General features: G+C 37.0%; 1 protein-coding gene across 1 annotated transcript in view; it reads right to left on the bottom strand.

Annotated features, from left to right (window-relative positions):
* Window positions 1-19671, bottom strand: part of SPAG16 (sperm associated antigen 16) — a 413429-nt gene that overhangs the window by 367216 nt on the left and 26542 nt on the right. Inside the window, exon 10 of the mRNA XM_037397615.1 lies at window positions 14121-14266. Within this exon, the coding sequence (XP_037253512.1) occupies window positions 14121-14266 (146 nt within the window). The remainder of the gene's footprint in view (window positions 1-14120; window positions 14267-19671) is intronic.

Genomic DNA, 19671 nt, shown 5'->3' with positions numbered 1-19671 from the left:
CTAATAAAAACACTATTCATGTGTGCCTGTAACCTTAATACTGCCTTAATCACACTTTTTGGAAGCAGCTTATACCAAACTCATGAGCACATTCTCAAAAAATTTCCTTTTCTAACTCAAAATCTAAAGAGAATGTAAAGGTCAAAGCAGATGATAACTTGCTATCATCACAAACTTAAAAAAAAAAAAAAACAAACGAAAAACTTCAGATTTTTGTTTTTAAGGCTTAAAAATTTTAAGTTATATTACTGCACGAAGGACGGGGGGATAAAACAGCACAGAATTACCTGGATATTCCTCAGGGCAGGGAGTGGTGGGAAGAAACAACAACAACAATCAGCTTTGAAAGTAACAGCAGAGAGCAGTATTTCAAGTATCTATAGAAGAGACACTGAACAGAAAATCTAAATATAACCAATATGGGTTTTGCACTGATATATATGGTTTCCATATTTGTAGCTTACATGCACACTTCAATAGAAAGGTAAAATACAATGATTCACACAGCAGTAAAACTTCAGAATTTCAGCTTTCTCAAACAAAAAAACCCCAAAAAAACCAAAACAAGAGACACCTTACCGTATTACCTGAACAGGACCAGAGAGAACTCATTAAATATGTAACATTCAGAAGAAAATTGCAGATGAGACACACAGGTATGAAGTCCTCCTTACAACTAGACAAACTCTCACCATTGGTTCAATTAACTTATACATTCCTCAACACCTTCAGCAGAATTCTGTCTCAGATGCAGAAAGGCTGTTAGGATTCTGTAAGAATCATCAAAAGCTTGAAATTCCCCCCTGAAACTGCCACCTACTATACAGTGAATAGGAAACAAAAATCAGATTTCATATAATATACCAATCTAACAGCTAGCAGCCATAGAGATGATTCTGTACCCTCACACATGCTAATGCATCTTCACCTTCCCTTGCACTAAACAGCACTGCCTTGATCCCATGGTGATCCTGTTCATTTAACTAAGCTGGCAGAAAACAACCACCACCAAAACCATGAATTCTCTGCAAAGAATGAAAGAATCATAGAATCATTTAGGTTGGAAAAGACCTTTGCAATCATCAAGTCCAACTGTTAACCCAGCACTGCCAAGTCCATCTCTAAACTATGGCACTAAGCACCACAGCTACATGTTTTTTAAATGCCTCCGGGGATGGTGATTCCACCACCTCTCTGGGCAGCCTGGTCCAGTGCTTCAACATCCTTTCAGTGAAGAAATATTTCCTAATACCCAATCTAAACCACCCCTGGCACAACTTCAGGCTGTTTCCTCTTGTCGCGTCGCTGGTTCTTTGGGAGAAGAGACTGACCCCCACCTGCCTACAACCTCCCGTCAGGCAGCTGCAGAGAGCAATAAGATCCTCCCAAGCCTCCATTTCTCCAGGCTAAACACCCCCAGTTCCATCAGCTGATCCTCATAAGACTTGTGCTCCAGACCCTTCACCTGCTTCATTGCCCTTCTCTGGACCTGCTCCAGCACCTCTACTTCCCTCTTGAAGTGAGGGACAATATTTAACACAGCATTCAAGGTATGGCTTCACCAGTGCCGAGTGCAGGGGGACAATTGCTTCCCTGGTTCTGCTGGCCACACTATTTCAGATACAAGCCAGATGCTGTTGGCCGCCTCGGCCACCTGGGCACACGGCTGGCTCATTCAGCTGGCCGTCAACCAGCACCCCCAGGTCCTTTTCCACCAGGCAGCTTCCAGTCGCTCTTACCCAAGCCTATAATGTTCCATGGGGTTGTTGGTACCCAAGTGCAGGACCCGACACTTTTACTTATTGAACCTCCTACAGCTGGCCTCAGCCCATGGGTCCAGCCCGGCCAGATCCCTCTGCAGAGCCTTCCTGCCCTCAAGCAGAACATCCCTCCCCACAACTTGGTGTTGTCTGCAGACTTATTGAGGGTGAAAAAGATAATAAGGGCAGAAAATTGGAACCCTGTCAGTGGCAACAAGCTGTTAGATCTCTTTAACTGGTTATTAACATACTAGATCACCAAACATTTGCAGTACATTATATAACAATAGCTGACTTTAAACAGAGCTGGCTATTTAAGTCTCCTTAGCATCCTTACAAAATTTCTTAGACAACAGTATCAACTCAATGTCAGCATATAAACCTTAAATTCTCAAAAGCGTTTAGGCATTTACTCTCACTGACTTCTACAACAGGGAACCCAAGCACATCTGCAGAGCTTTAGATACTAACTGCTGCTAAATGTATAGACGCCATTTTAAGAAGGAAAACTGAAAACCTTAAAATACATTACTAAATGGCTTACGTGTGTTGGGTGTGCAGTTAAAGTATATTAAGGCGATATAAACTACAAATAGATCAACCTCTCATTTGTCAAACACAAGCACGTACTTGTGTAGCTAAAAATAAAAGTCAAATCAGAGTTGATGCAGACTCGCCAAAAAGACAGCACTAATACAATCAGGTCTCAGCTGTGTCATTAATATACTGACCAGAACAATCCAATGACATACTAAAATGATATTCAAATATATTTGGCTGGGAAGAGAAACGAAAAGGCTACCCTGCTGGTTTCCTCTCATTACTTTTCTTACAGTAACTTATTTCTAACATGAAATTCAGGATGAATGAATTCAATTAGTAAAAAGATTTTTTAAAAGTAATAAAAATGGGATTTGTAATATTAGGAACAATATTTATAGCTCCAAATCTCCAATTTATAAGCTTTCCTGACACTCAAATTCTTTAAGAAAACATTCTATTCCAAAGAAATAGAAAAGGATTGTTTCAAAAGTTATAAAGTTTAAAGACAATCTGAAGCATCACAGACTAGCTGATATAGCTGAATAAGAATAGTCTCCTGAACAGATGTTGGCATATTCCGCCTAAGCTCCTCACCACAGCTTTGGCACACACAGCCTGTTTCGCTGCCACTGAGGCTGTCTACTCATACAGATTACCAGATGGTGGCTAGAAGCTTACTCTGTGTGTATCCTGACAAAAATGGAAATAAAACTACACAGAGATTGTCAAGAGCTCCTTGCTACCATTCGTGGACCAGCAATCAGTTAACTCGGCACCAAGGTTAAGAATATAGGCGAGTATATTAGCTTGTTTGGTTGTGTTTTTAGAAAGGTTACAGGAGTCGTGGAATACAACACAGGACAAACCCTATTAACCTTAAAGTTGTTCCAAAAATTGTCAGCCTTCCCCTCTCATTCTTTTTATGTTTACACAGTTTCTAGAACAATTAATTAGTATATAATAGGCTGTCTTCCATTAAAATAAAACAAAACTATACAAATAAACACAAATGCCAACAAAGCCCTTTCCAGCATCTCTTCATTGGTATTTCCAAAACTATTTTAGCCTGGTTGAATTTAGAGATCAAAGCAAGTCTGCATACACTGGTTGTTCAAAGTTTTGGTGGCAGGCAAAAACTGGCCATGAACTAGTAGTTTGCAAAACAGAAAAGAAGCTGGAGACACAAGATCAGAAGAAGGGAAGTTTAGTCAGCAACAGAGCAGGAGCGGCAAAAGAAAACGTTGCCAAAATCTTATAGTCTGAAACTCAAGAGAACATCTCTTTCAAATTACTATTATGTTTGGACTAAAACAATCACTTAACAACTGACTGTATATCAAAAATTGAGAACTTTTTTCCCCAAAGGATGATCTTCAAAAGTAAATATATCTCCTATTTCATCAGTATTTGCACTACTATTGTTCTTATTTGTAATCATGCAAAAGCAAGGACAGAATCTTCAACTTTAACCAATCCTGTGATCTATGCTGAAACACATAATTAGGGTATTCTCCCTAACTGCTATAATGTACATACACCACGGCAGCAATTTTTACACAGGTGTGAAGAAGGCAGCTTGTGAACTTCTTTAGCATTACAAACAACCTTTTGTGGCCATTTTCTTAGGCTATGGGTATGAAAAAAGATGTATAAACAGCTGACAGAGACGTCACAGCTATATGCGTTGTTCCTAAATTAACCAGGAGTGAGGTATTCTAAACAAAGTTTAAAAAATAATCAATATACATTAGAAGTGCAGAAATACAGTATACACAAAGAATTCTCACATTAACAAATACCACTGGTGCACACAACTGAATTTCTAAAAACACAACGTATAGTGATTTATTTCTTGTTTGTTCTTTTACTTTTTAACCTATATAAATTTGTGGAAATTGCTCCTGACAGATTTAAATCACAGCAAACAATCTCGGTTGTTGCTATATTGCTTCGAGATTACGGTTTCTTTACAGATATTACAGAAACATTGGGTAGGTTTGCTTTTTACCGTGAGTGAAGCATTCCTGCAAAAACAAAAGGAGCTTCAGGTGTGTGGTAAATTAGATGTCTGATCAGCTGATCTGCTTTGGATGATTTACAATATATAGCACTTTATCTGAATAATATATACACAAGCTGATAAAAACTTGTAAACAAATACAGAAAAATAGAAAAAAGTTGCAAAGTATACAAGAGAAATGTAAACTGAAACCATCCACTGAGAACATGGTAATTTTCTCACTTAAGCACATTTTGGCCTGTGTTCTGAGTAACAGAATCCTACACCAGGCTTTCAGACTTGTGTAAACAACTTTTTAATTCAGCACCTTAGTTGAAAGAATTTAGGATGTTTACAAAAAGAGTAGAAGTAGAAAGGAGAAGGTTAGCTGTTAAGGAGAAGAAAGGACTGAAACAGGGAAAAAAAAGCATTATTTTAGATCAGATGTGAAACCACTTGAGTGCTAGTGCTTTTTCCACCAAAGACAAAGCTCTGAGAACTCATGGCCAAACTCCACAGTAGGATATAAGACTTCACTTATATAAAACCAAATTCTTTTGAAATATAATATGAAAACATCCTTAAAATGTCCACAAAATTATTGTCTGTTGTAGAGTGTATGCTGTTTAGCAGTTGTGCTTTACACAAGTGGTTGCATTTAGCAGCAGCAGATTCAATCCTCCCTTATTGTCTAAACATCACTCTGAAATTGTTTCTGTTCCACTGGCATAAAAATCATATACATCATTACAGGTTAGCTTCCAGCAGAAATTTTTTACCAAGGTACTCTTCCTCAGGAAAGCAAACCCCTTACCTGACAGGACAGAAGGTGCTGCCATTTGACAACTGTCAGTCATTTCTATAAAATGAGCTGGTGCTAAGGGCAAAGAAAGTATGAATGGGGGTGGAGGGCAGCAACCTCAAACCATCTCAGACAACACAGAAAGACCAACAATAGCTTCCCTCTGTCCCAGCCATGTTTCTTCTGAAAACTGAAGAAATTATACATTTTCAGTACTTTCTCAGACCTCAGTCTCCCTGCTGACAGAGGTTTCAATGTGGTTATTGCATGTAAGTGAAGACAAGCTCAACAAATCTATGATTATACAACCAGTTTTAATCATGATCAAACCTGTCAGGCCTAGATTTGAACCGGAAATCCTATTATGAAAAGGACTGTGACCCATCTTCTAGTATGTGACACTCCAATGAAAAATAATTAAAATTTCTGGAGGAAACTGTCTGATTATTAATTCATAAACTGTTTGGAATACAGTCTTAGCATTTTATTTCATTTCATTGTATTGAAACAAAAACAATTAAGACTTTACTTTCTACTCCCAGAAGTACTGTTTGAATACACAAGACAAGCCACCCTGAACATGATGTGCAATGCATGTTCCTGCCACAGTAGGTATGGTATGTTAGAGAGATTCGTTACCATGAAAACTAAATGCTAATGTTGAATTTCATTTTCCTTAAAGAGATGTTTACATATGCAAAGGTTTTGTTTAAATATTGGAAAAAAAGATTGAAAGAGCAAAATCCATAACTTGGTATAGGATAGTTAATTTAAAATATAAATACCACAGTTAGTGAGCACCTGTGCCCTTCCTTCCAGATTTTAAGGGTCTTAGTGCTTATTTCATATTTCAATCACATTGCAGTAATTTGAAAGGAATCTAGCTTTATGCATGAATAATTTAAGCTGAACTACATTAAAAAGAAAAAAACAATTAGTATTGTTAACTTTGGACACATTTAATCTCCTTTTTTATGTGTAAGTACATCACGCAGCGGTGTGCATACTGCCCTTCCTTCTAACCACATCCCTGAACACCAGTGTAAGTTAACTGCTGGATTTTGTATTGCAAATGCTACTTCCAGAAGAATATTTCTTTAAAAATATAGCATTGATTATTCCCCCAGTTCAAATACATTTATCATTCTGAACATTCTGATTTGCAATTGTATATCAATTACAATTAACTAATTAACACATTTTTTTTTTTTTTTAGCAATACCCCAAAATACTCAGCAGATCATTGTTTTGTTGTATTGGAAAATAAAACTATGTATATAGGGTTCCAAAATATTACATAACTCTGCCCACCTCTTGCATTTAAATTTTTTATTACAAAACAGGCCTTAAAAAACAAAAGAATTATAATCAGAAATAGACTTCTGTGGAATTGAAATTTTTCCTCTCACACACATACACACAAAATCCCTTCTAAAAACAACTGACATTTTTCAAGTGTAATTAAGTTTGCATCAATAACATCGTAACCAAGGTACCCAGCCAAGGGTGCACTGCTGCATGTCTTGGGCAGTGCATTCTAATCATACTTAGTGATTTCTCTTTCCTTTAGAAGAACAGAGACCTTGGCAAAAGTTAAACATTCAAAACAGCATTGCAATTGCGCATTTAGAGAGAGAAGTTGTACTGGCAGAACTCTATTTGGTGGCATTCCACCCAGCCCATTTCAAAAAATGTGTTGCAATCATCCTACATTTGTTGGTGAAGGAACAAGCACAAATAAACCATTCCCCTCCTTGACCCCTCCAAAATTCTCAAATAATATCCAGGAGAAATTTTAAGGTCTTGACAATTTAATTAAAGGGAAAACAAAAGCATTAGTCCAGAGTTAATGTAATTACTCAATATTGGTCTCAAATGCCAAACAATGCTGACATTACTGATAGTCGTACAAGCAAAGCATCATTCCTCCACCTTTGTAGGGAGGCTCTTGTTGTGTTGTCAGGTTTAGTCTTCAATCATGCGAACTCAAATCCTATCATAAAGCCCAAAGTGAATGAAAGAAAGCATTACAGGGACTCCTGTGGGATAAAGGGAACCCTTACACACAATAAATTCCCAGCTCTCCCCATTTGACAGGGCTGCCTGTCCTCAGGAAGACAGCAATGGCAACAGATATAAACAAAACCAAACATTTTAAAGTCTATAATTTTTACATGTATATATACATTTTTTACATTTTCTCAGCAACATTCAAAGATTTTTTTTCTTAAATTAAATATCATTTCAATAGGTCACTATTCCAGGAAAACAAAGCATTTGCATATAGAAAAAAAAACCCCAGCAATTTCATTATTGGCAGTTTTTGCAAATGATTATAGCAAGAGCAAGATTCACAGTCTCACAGAAGACAGGCCATTATTTGAAAATCTGTCACAATTTACAGTCAGCTACAGAAAGATATATACGAATATGCAAAGCATAGCTACAATTAGACTTAGGATCAAAGGCATCTTACTTTCCTACATTCTTCCGTATTTGTTTTCAGTCTTGGGGGTCTGTTATTTTCTTATTCTTAGCAGCATGTAATGACTCAAAGAAACCCTTTGGATACTCTGCAAGGTAAATTTACAAGCACTAGTGGCTTCAAATATTAATCTATTTCTAGAAATTCATGTCTTTAGGGTGCCTTGATTTAACAAAGCCACAGTGATGGATGGAAAATTATATCTATGTTGCCTCTTATAAATTTTTCTTGCAGACATGATTTTTTTTTCTATACAGCTTTATAGTAGCTCACATTCTCAAACATCTTATTCTCTCCATGTAAGTCTGTAATATTTAAAAAACATGTTTTGGCAAATCCTAAAACTGAAGGCATCATTACATCATCTATTACATACAGGATAACATACACAAATTAAAACAAAAGCATGGATTTCCTCTGAAGTTTTTTTTCTTTACCATTTTCAAGTCTATAGAAGGAGTTTTTAAAAAAATAAAGTGCTGCCTAACAAAATATGCAATCCTTTTAAATGAAATTCCATCAGTCAACTAAAGAACACTTTAGTTTACATGCAGTTAATCTCGGATCATACTCCTAACATTTGACTCACAGAACATTAATTCCGTAAGTAGATGTAAAGAGGCATCATATTCCAAAGATACATATTCTTTATTGCACAATATCCATGATCACCACAGTAAAGCCAGCTCCCACTGCATGCCTGATGACAGTCCCACTGGACAAGAAGCTGCACACACTATACTTGTCCTGGAGACAGTCATACTCATCAGTTCACAAATACACATTTGCTGTCTGGCACACCTTCTGAATGCTTTCCCATCTGCAGGCGCTAATGTGAGTCTTTCCACTTTCCCCAGCATCAAGTCTAACGGGAATTATAAAAAATTTATTCTAATATTGCTCTTCAACAGAAAGTTAAAAGTGGCCTGCTATTTTAGGGCAAGGCAGAAAGCTTCTTCCCTTAAGTACAATTTTTGGGGGAAAATCAGAGAATCACAGAATGATCTCCAGAGGTCCCTTCCAAACCTGACCATCCAGTCCAACCTCCTGCTAAAGCAGGTTCACCTACAGCAGTTTGCACAGGACCATGTCCAGGCGGGTTTTGAACGTCTCCAGAGACCCCACAGCCTCTCTGGGCAGCCTGTCCCAGTGCTCTGTCACCCTCAGGGTAAAGAAGTGCTTCCTCACGTTCAGATGGAACTTCTTGTGATGCAGTTTGTGCCCGTTGCCCCTTGTCCTGCCGCTGGGCACCGCTGAAAAGAGCCTGTCCCCATCCTCCTGCCACTGCCCTTAAGGGATTTGTGTACATTGATAAGATCCCTCTCAGCCTTCTCTTCTCCAGGCTGAACAGGCCCAGCTCCCTCAGCCTTTCCTCACCAGGGAGATGCCCCACTCCCCCCATCATCTCTGTAGCCTCTGCTGGTCCTGCTCCAGTAGTTCCCTTTTGAGCTGGGGAGCCCAACTGAAAGTAGATAGCTAAATAAATCCTCTGCTGATTAATCAGTACAACCCCTTTCCCAAGGGAACCCTGCACCTATATTATTCCTTAGAAAAACCTGTCTGTCCTATTCCAGTTAGACAAATTCCCTAGGCAATCTATTCCAGTGCTTTGCTATATTTACTACCGTAAATTGTTTCATATGTAATCTGAAACATATACTTATTGGATTTCTACTTTATTAATTCTAACAGGTTATGTTGTGGTTGCTTGGGTTGGTTTTTTCTTGTTTTGCGGGTTTTTTTTAACAGAATTCTTTCTGATTTTAAGAATGTATCCTGTCTCCTCTTAGTGTTCTTTTATGTAGACTATGCAATTTCACTTTTCACCTTTCCTTGACAGCTACGTTTCATAGACTTTTAATCATTCTCATTACTCTATTGTAGATGCTCCACTTGACTGCTGAAGAACTGTGATCAAACTGAACACAACTGCAGCCAGTTATATGCCAACTGAAGAAAGCAAAAGGAATATTCCACATCCTCCATAAAATACTCCTGATTTACACTGCTGTATGATGTTCAGCTATTCAGCAATGTTATGTCATTGTTGACTCACGCTAAGCTTATTTTATACAACAAAACCTAGAGCTTAATCTAAATAAATCTATTTGACCAAGTCTTTCTTACCATCTTGTTCTGTATTTGTATATGTGATTTTTTTTTCAAAGGTAGAGTTTTGTACCTTTTCTGACATTGCATGTTATTTCTTTGATCAATTCTCCAATAGGTCAAGTTCTGAACTGCCCTCTTGCCCTCAGTCATACCTGCTGTTCTACCCCCACCAAGCCCAGTTCACTTGGTCTGCAAGTTTAGTCAGCATATTTTCTGTTTCATTTTCCAGATCATTAATGACAACATATCCCAGCAAAAGCCTATTCACTGTAACTGCATGTTTCCAATCTGTTTTCCATTAATTTAAGAAAGGTTCTGTCAGGCCAGATTTCCACAGCTGCTAATAGGAACAATCTGTGAGACAGTATCCAAACCCTTATTAAAAACTTAAGAGCTCTTACATCTTAAGATAAAGTTACAACACTTACTGCTTCTCTGCTATCCATGAGAGCTCTTATCCGGTTATGGGTGCTGTTTAAACTGGATTGAAATGCTTTTTCCATGAAAAAGGATTTGCAAGATTACTTCTTATCCTGGTTTCTTCCAGATGTTCAGTCAAATTTCATTTATTCATTCCAAATCTCATTTGGAGTTTAAGTTTTACCGTCTAGTCTATAATATCTTAGCTTTTACTTTTTATCTCATTTAAAATACAGGCTTTGTAATTTCTTTTCCATTCTCTAGACTGCAGTCTTGTATCTTTGCAACTGGTATTAATTTTCTTAGCCGTCTGGAGTTTTACTATCCAGTGAAGGACTGTAGAAATAAGTATTCCCAGTATTATCTGTCAGTCACCTTCTCTCTACTGAATATCAAATCAGTGCTGTCTTAGCAACATTACAAACACAAAATGATCGCTTATTTACGACTTTTCCTAAGTATTTTGAAAACTGATCTTTCCAATTCTGTCCTGATATACCTGTGCTAATTTATATTGAAGCTTAATGATCTGATGAAGTAATCATTTGGTTTTAGCTTCCCTTCTGTTTGAGAGCACAGGAACTGTTGTTCTAAATTTTTTACACTTTATTCTATAGAACGAAGGAGAAACTTTTTTATACATGTATGCATGTGATATTTCCATCCAAAGTCTTATCAATTACAAAAGCTGTGTTTATACGATAATTGCATTTTACTTTTTTTTTTTTACTATACCATTGGCTGTAATATCAATTCCACAAAAACAGATGCCTCCACTCCAGAAATGTCCAACACACCTTTTGATAAAGTTTTACACCACATAAAACTTCAAAAATGAAATTGCATTTAATACATTTTATGTGGAAATAGAATTTATAGAACATAAAGAAGCTGCAATCACCCTGCTAATAATCAACAAAAGCAATCATAGAACATACTCTGTGAGGAACCTGAGAGAAACATCAAAATAGGAAATGTATATTTCAACAGGAGAAAGAAAATCACATTATCAAAGGTTCTCTACAATTTTAATGACCTGTGAGTGCATTTTAACTAATTTAAAAGTTTAAAGCAGTATTTTATGCACATTCTTAATCTAAGAATATTTATGCTATTGATATTGGCTTATTAAGGGCTAGATATGTAAACTGTTTAGCCTAATTGCCTGTTACTGTATAATTTAACTGAGTCTTGTAACAAGATTTTAAAATCAGGAGAATACATTCTCTCCAAAAAATTCCAGTTGCCTTTTCACTGTTTCAGTGATAAGCTTTACATCAAAAGGACCCTAGGTTTTAAATTACGTGTCAGCTTTTACAGGCTATTGTAATAATACAATATATGTCTGTCCTTGAAGTAAATGTTCTAGCTCAGCTATGAGTCATATTTGCATCTACTTAAAAGTAAGCACAGACATTTGTTAGATCACTATTTAGGCATAAAACAGAGAAGAGTTTTTAAATCATTTTCATCACTCCTATGTAATAGTACAGTTAATACAAACATTTATAATTTTGTCTCAAGGATACAATTTTATGACAATATATTTGCTTTTTACTGCATGTGATACAACCAATTGGCTAAATTTTAAAATTAGATAAACTGTTCACTCTGAACTTTTGTAAGCTTTAAATGTTCACTTAGATTTACAGAAAAGAGCTAAACAATATTTGACAATGAATTTGACCTAGATTTCCCATATTTTCTGTTTTCTTTTTCTCTATTTTGTCCTAAATACACTGTTTGAATACAGGGGGTTTAATTGCATTTATTACTTCCGTATATTCCTCACTTGAACTCCATGGAACTGACCAATTTATGTGCTGACTCTTACTTCTTTGTGGTATAAAGAGAAACTAAATTAAATGTAATCTTAATCTGAGTATGTTTAAATCAATTTTACCCCCTCTCCAAAACAAAACCACTTTAAGTGTGGGTTTTTTCCATTATTGTAAATAAGAACAAGATTATTTATGGCACTACACTTTTCAATAAAGACATTGCCATGTTGAATCATTGTAAGAAAGAATATAAGTCACATAAGACACAGCAGAATTTAAAAGATCTTTTGATATAGGTCAAAGGAGATGAGGAACCACACAAGTTTGATTCCAAGTATCACATAAAATTATCTAAAGAAGGCAAGACACTCATTTATACCTAATCTGTTTGACTGGAACAAATACTCAGAGAACTAAACTGTTGAGTAAGAATGCATGATTTTAACAAAACTTAGAAGTATAGTCCAATAAATGTGCACTACAGGACACAGTTCTTTGGGAATCTTTGTTTTAAATACAATTTTAATTCAACCCTTTGCCCACTACAGACTCATCATACCCTCTGACGTTTATTTCTAACACCTAAGAAATAAGACAAATCACATGTGGTATCTCAGGTAGTTTCTTTGGTTAGGACCCAGGAAATGTGAAGAGAAAAAAGGTATTGTTCCATTGTTGGAAAAGATGTTAGTCTCACACCTAAGTTTTAAGTTATTGCTTAGCCATGGTAATATCTAACACATTCAAATATACCCATATTTTCTGATGTCTTACTTCTGGAGGTACTCCAGTTTTCTAATCTGTTGATTAAATAAAGACATCAGGGCCTCTGGTAGGACTCATTTGGGAAACATAAGATCTGCAGAAACACAGATGCTTGCCAGAACCAGTCAACTAACAGTGCTCATGAATTTCAAAGAACAAGAGCAAGCCAGACAAGCATACTACCTGCGTAGAGTTTATATATTCTGGGGGGGAAGCATAACTCTACTGAAGTTCACTGTAAAAATCAAGATGACTTCAGTAGAAACAGGAACAAAAAAAATAAGATTTCATAAGCCAAGAAATACTTTTCTGTTCACAAGTCAAAATGAAAACAGTCTAAGATGGAAGTTTGTAACTACTGAATGAAAAACAGGGAAAGTGGAGATGGACTGATGGGTCAGAGCCTCAGTAATACTCAGATACTAATAGGTGGGGAGACAGTACAGAGAATTATTTCCAATATGTCGTGAGAAGTGTTTCAGAAAGCAACAGAATATACTTATTTTATTTCCTTACTATTATTTGGAGGTTCAGGAGAATGAGAAGGGATGAAAACAGAAATAAAATTGTATGTTTTTCAGAAGAGAAGTGGATTGCCAGTGTCAGACAGAAGAAATGCCCTTGCAAAAACAGATAGAAATATACAAAAAAATCACGACAGGCATATTCTTATGGAGACAGGGAAAGGAAAGACTGAAACTGATTCTGACTACATCAACATAATCTAAAGCTTTTTTTTCTTCTCAAAAAACAGTTTAAACTAACTGTGGTTCTCTAACAAAAACAGGCCAGTGTAGAATTTTTACCTTGATTTGGAAAAATAAAAAGCATAGTTATATAGCCCCAAAGTGCAACCTCAATACATAAACCAAGTAGAATAAAGAAAATATATTCCTTTAAATAAAAAAAAAATAATAAAAAAAACCAACCAAAAAAACCCAAACAATCAGGAATTGGTTTTGATGTTGCACAACTTCCACACTAGAACAGCAACGCATATTTTGGTATACTCAAGTTTGAAACCTTCATTGACTGTTTTTTGTCCTCAGTCTCCCAGATGTTATACCTTTTAGACCTAGCTGAAACATACAGGCTGAAATACTCAAAGTTTGCACACACTACGGAATAGGTCAGGATTTCTCCAGTTACAAGTGAATCATAGCAGAGCAACAAGCACTTATAGCTGGTGCTCTTTCTCTGCAGGGTGATTACATCAGACTCTTGAAAAGCAGCTTGCTACCTTCAACTAATCAGAGTTCCTATTATTCCCTGAAAAACTAATTGCAGTAAAAACTCATTAAAAAATAAAAATCTTGTTACCTACCTGTCCTAATTAATTTTACTAAGTATGACTTTTCAGTCATGTTGGAGAAGTAACTTTCCTATAACTTTGTAAAAGTTTAAAAGCATACTTTGAATTAGAAGCTGAGCAACTGGAAAGAATGCTGCTTACCTTTGGGTATCTCTTGCCTATCTTCTCAGCACCCTTGACTGGATCATATGAAGAGCTTTTAGCACCAAGGTTTTTTTGCTGCCTGGCCTCCTGAAGAGCTTTCTGGGTGGGACCTAATTCTTTCTTCCTTTGACATTTGTGGTTTGCTATAAAATAAAACCAACAAAAATATCACCAGAACACATTTTTTACTTACTCTTCTGGAAGACAGCTCTTTACTTAATATTAATTATGCATGAAAAATTCTAAAAGAAACACCACTTTAAATAAAATGATATTCAGGTTACCATGCCATCCATATAAAGTATTAGAAGCCTATGTATAACTCTGCTCCACAAATCATTTTGCTGTGATATATTTCAGCCTACCTAACAGTACTCTAGATTTTGCTCCAAAAACGCAGCAATGATTTTGAATCTGCAGTACAGGAAAGTCACAGTAAAATGGATGCGGTTCTTAGTTTCTCTCAGAGCCAGAAGAAACATCAGCTTACTGCATCCTATCCAGTATTACCACCAATGCATTATTCTGATTTACAGCCTGCATTCCCTTTTGCTTCCCTGCACTTTCTCCTAACCCACCTTTCAAACAAGGAATTACTTATGAATAGGTAACTCGGAAATCCTAAGCAGGTAGCACAGCTGTAAATCATCAAAATAGGCTGCAAGGAATACGAGGAACAGCATAGCACACGTGGACTATTGTACAATGCAACTGCCATGACGTGGCAAAAAAGATGCTATTCTCTGACAGTCTCTCGTGATCCCTGTATCTTCTTGTCATGGTTTAACCCCAGCCAGCAACTAAGCATCATGCAGCTGCTTGCTCACTCCCCACACAGTCAGGATTGAGGAGAGGACTGGTAAAGTAAAAGTGAAAAAACTCATAGGTTGAGATAAAGACAGTTTAATAGGCAAAGCAAAAGACACGCAAGCAAAGCAAAACAAAGCATTTGTTCACTGCTTTCCATGGGCAAGTGTTCAGCCATCTCCAGGAAAGCCAGGCTCCATCACGTGTAACAGTGACTTGGGAAGACAAACGCCATAACACCAAACATCCCCTCCTTTCTTTATCCTCCGACTTATATATATATGCAGCATGATGTCACATGGTATGGAAGGTTCCTTTGGCCAGTTCAGGTCAGCTGTCCTGGCCGTGTCCCCTCCCAATTTCTTGTGCCCCTCCAGCCCTCTTGCTAGCAGGGCCTGAGAAACTGAAGAGTCCTTGACTTAGTACAAACATTACCCGGCACAAACATTACCCAGCAACAACCAAAAACCATCAATGTGCTATCAACATTGTTCTCACACCAAAACCAAAAGACAGCACTGCGCCAGCTACTAAGAAGAAAATTAACTCTATCCCAGCTGAAACCAGGACACTTGTTAAAATGGTCTGTAGGATTTACATGGGTCTACAGGAGAAAAAAACGGAATACTGAATTCCAACAGAATTTGGAAGCTTACATTCCTCCAGTTCTTTGAAAAAAACCCCTCAGAATCGAAAAAGCACATTATACAGCTAACATCCAGACTCAAACAGATGTACTTCATATTACACATTTACAGATGCTCTTGCAAAATAGTTTTAAGACCTTGACAAGAAAATGCAAGCATTCTGACTTAAAAGGGAAAAAACCACCCACTTCACTCACAGCAAAAAAAGCACATCAAGCAAACAAAACCTGCTTTTCTACCCAACCTGAGTAAAACTAACTGAAAAAAAGAACTGTGCCTGGTCTAACAAAATGTCTTTATTCTCACTACTTTGAAAGTTAAAGCTACTGTCACAGATATCCTCAATAACAACCTTCTCTGAGGATCGGCATACGGCAAAATTGGTTTATATGTCAAACACTTTCTACTCACTAACTGCCTCCCACTAGCATGTTGCTCATGGAGTATTAGATTTGTTGGTGCTTTTGAAATACACATACTTATAAACCAGAGTTATGACAGCTGAAGGGCTTAAAAAGTCAGTAACCATTAAAAAAAGAAAGAACAAATTCTAAAGAACTGTTAACTGTTGCAATTGCACTAGGATGTCAACAGCTTGTGTTTACAGATTTTCTTTTCTGATTGTATTGTAGATGGAATGGGGACAACCAGGTTTAAGTACTTTAACTGGTGCATTTTACATTTCTTTTTGCATGACCTTCTAACAGCAATTACATCACATCAAGGAAAGGAAAAGCACAGTTAACAGTCTTAGCAATGAGTTAGTTCAACCATGAGTAAAGAAACTCATCGAGTTCAACTTTTGAATATAATTGGGTAATAAATAAGCAGCTGTTGTTTTTAGAAAAAAAAACCAAGAAATGTACTGAGCAAGTAGCAGCTTTATAACATGTTTTTAGAACCAGCTGTTATAGCACTGTTCACTTAGGTTTATAAGCAAGCTACAATCAACTTTGCTTAATTCCTTCAGGCAAAAGTGGTCTCTCTTCAGAGCACCACTTAACACTGTGTCTTGATCCATAAGTAAGGTGCAAGCACTCTGTTAATATACACCTAACTACGCTATACAAACCTAAATTAAAAAAAAAATAAAAAATCAGTTATTTGGTAATTAGATACCTCTGTGTGTATGATCTTGCTACCACCTCAGGGAGGGCCACATTCAAAACAAAAACAAAACCAGGTTTTAATGCAAATCTTCTTACACAACCCCCCCAATTCTTTTTAAAACTAATCTAAACTCAAAATACAACTTTTCTGTCAGAGCTTGCTTCCTAGTGAGCACAGCAGGGACAGAGAAGCAGTCTACAAGATGACAGAGTCCTAATCCTAACTTAACTAGTTTCTCTCCAACTATGAAATGCCCTTCGTATCAACTTCAAACAAGCTAAGCAAGTACATAAAAAGAATTAGATTTTTTTTATTTCCTAAGACACCTAAAGAAAACTTCCTCTTGAAGGATTTGTGTAGAGTGTACTGTCTGCAAAGCTAAACAGCAGTCAGGCAGCAGGACAGCAAAAAATCTCTAGTAAATAAATTACATGCTCTGTATTGTGGATGCTATCCTCTTCAATTGTTTGAAATGCATCAGGCATTTTTTCTCTACCTAGCTGACACATACAAATTTACAATGCAAACTCATTGTGAATCCTACGCAGCTTCCTTCTGTTCTTCACTGTGCACTGACACACGCAAAGAAAAAAACCCAAACAGAAAACAAATCCACCCTGCACTGGATGTGCAGGACGTCATTGCCATTCAAAACCTTGAACAATTCAGCAAATCCAAAACTAATAAAAAGCCACTATCAGTGCCCTCTAGCCAAAGCCAGCATTCCAGTGACACACTGCAATCAAGTCTAGTTGTGGGACAGAAGCAGCATCAGGAAGCAGTAACAGGCAAGCTTCTGCTGCTGGGCAGAGCCATTCTCGTTCCTTGCCTTGGCAAATGATAACTTGCCAGTCAGAATGTTCATTATCTTCTAACTAAAATGTACCAATGTACTACTGTATAAAAGTCAGCCCTGAAGAGACAGCAACTGAAAAAACACAGCTGTAGGTCTCCTTACAGCAGAAATTTGCAAGTCCAACAGCAGTGGCTCCTTCCAAACTAAGATCTTAAATATTTGTTGAGAAAAGCGTAGCCAACATTTCTTCAATATCTATGCACTGCTTGCTTCTCAAGGCTGCATTTATACTGTCTCAGGAATAAGAATTCAAGAAGCAACAGAACATGACCACCTTTCAAGAGGCAGCAGAAGTATCTGAATAAGAGACAGTGTCACCCACTGAGACACGAGTATGACCTACAGGGACAATAAAAGTTACATCGTATAAGATGACAAAGCACTGGAAATAAAGGAGCTGAAATACAGTTTAATTTATGATACACAAGGTATGAGGCAAATTAAGGCTTGCACAAGCACATAGGTGGCTGATGAGCTTAATAATTTGTGTTGGAGACTACATGATTATTTTTTTTACATATTATTATTTGTAAAGTGCTCCCCTACTTGTCACTTTTTGGTACTATAAAATGCTCTCAAGATTTCTGGAGAATAAACAAGTACTGTGAACAGCCAGCAAGTGGGTTTTAGAATTGCTCAAACAACAAATGAAAGTACATGCAATATGAAAGAGACAGATGGGGCATCTATACTGTAAAACACTAGCGTGGGGGAAGAACCCACACCAGATGATCCTCAAACCAGAGTATAATGAAAACTTGAATGCTATACACCCTAAACTAATATAAAATAAAAAGCCTATTCTCTACCTCCCTATCTGAATTGGGATGAAAACAAGCACCCTGCTCTTCAGTGGGGCAGAGGCTTACGCTTTTAGTTGTAACAAGATTTAGAGACTACAGCAGAAAGTAACGAGTACATACAGCCACAGAAGGGTATTTAGAGGGCCTGAAACATGCCTTGCTGTGAAACACATACAAAGAAAGGCATCAGAATCCAAAACCAGAAAGATACTGTGAACACTGAAGAGGCTTGCTGCCAGTACTTCAGCATTCCGCTATGTTAACACATCTGAAGTCTGTATTTACAGAAGTTATTAGTTTAGCAGCTATTTTCTTGTACACAAAGTAAAATCATAGTTTTACTGGGTAAGATTACAGAACACTTTCAGGTTCTCCCAGAAATGAAAGCAGCTATGTGCTAAACTAAGCGGTATTTCAGAAAATGAGTAAGGTATGCTCCAAGGGACTCCTGAACTATATAAGCCTCCAACTGCTCCATGGAAACCAAGACCTGAACTAGGATGAGGGGCATCTTTCAGATAATTAGGTCTCAAGCCAATGCTCACAGCAATTCACAACAATTTAGGAGGCCAACTGCTTCTACATACATTAGAGAGAATTTGAAGGAAACATCAAACCGAATGTTCTATGCTCATAGTAGGCAGGCAGTAGCAAAGATCTGGATATAAGATGAAATGTCTGCATTAATAGTAAATAAGCCATCTTAACAGTCAAGGAAATACCTGCCAGTGTCTTCACTAAACTACAAATCCAAAAAGAAACCAAAGAAGTTTATGTGGCTACTATTCTTCTCAGCCTTGTCTTTTCGACAGGAATTTTATACAATGGAAGTACCTCCATGAACATGGGAACTAGTGAAGCTTGATTGTCAAAGGCTGGGGTAACTGTAGCTTTTGACCTGGGGTATATCACCAGTGAAAAAGGAAGTTTAGGCCTTTAACACACTGGAAAAACAACACAAAAGAAACATATATAAAAATGTCCTAATTGCAACAAATGCTTCACCTGGAAGTTGTATAATATTTGATACCTGGGCTGAGAAATTTGGGGTTCTGTAATGTCAAATGAACTGCAATCTCTGATTGCAGTTCTGCTCATGACTAAGGCAGGTGCAACATCCCCTTCTGATTGTGAATACTCTGTTGTCAAAGAGGGTTGATCTCATTGTTTCTTTTTTCATCATCTGATCTATTTTCAGGAGTCTTTTAGAAACCAGATTTCTTTGAGACTTCTCACTGTCAAATGTAGCAGCAATTGGAAAATAGGTTCAAAGTTATTAGTGGGAGTGATGCTCACAAAGAATGTGATAGCATGGGCTTCGTTTA

Source organism: Falco rusticolus, chromosome 8 (assembly GCF_015220075.1).
Source record: "Falco rusticolus isolate bFalRus1 chromosome 8, bFalRus1.pri, whole genome shotgun sequence".
In the NCBI taxonomy this organism is placed as follows: Eukaryota; Metazoa; Chordata; class Aves; order Falconiformes; family Falconidae; genus Falco; species Falco rusticolus.
This window is presented reverse-complemented; position numbering and strand designations above follow the sequence as displayed.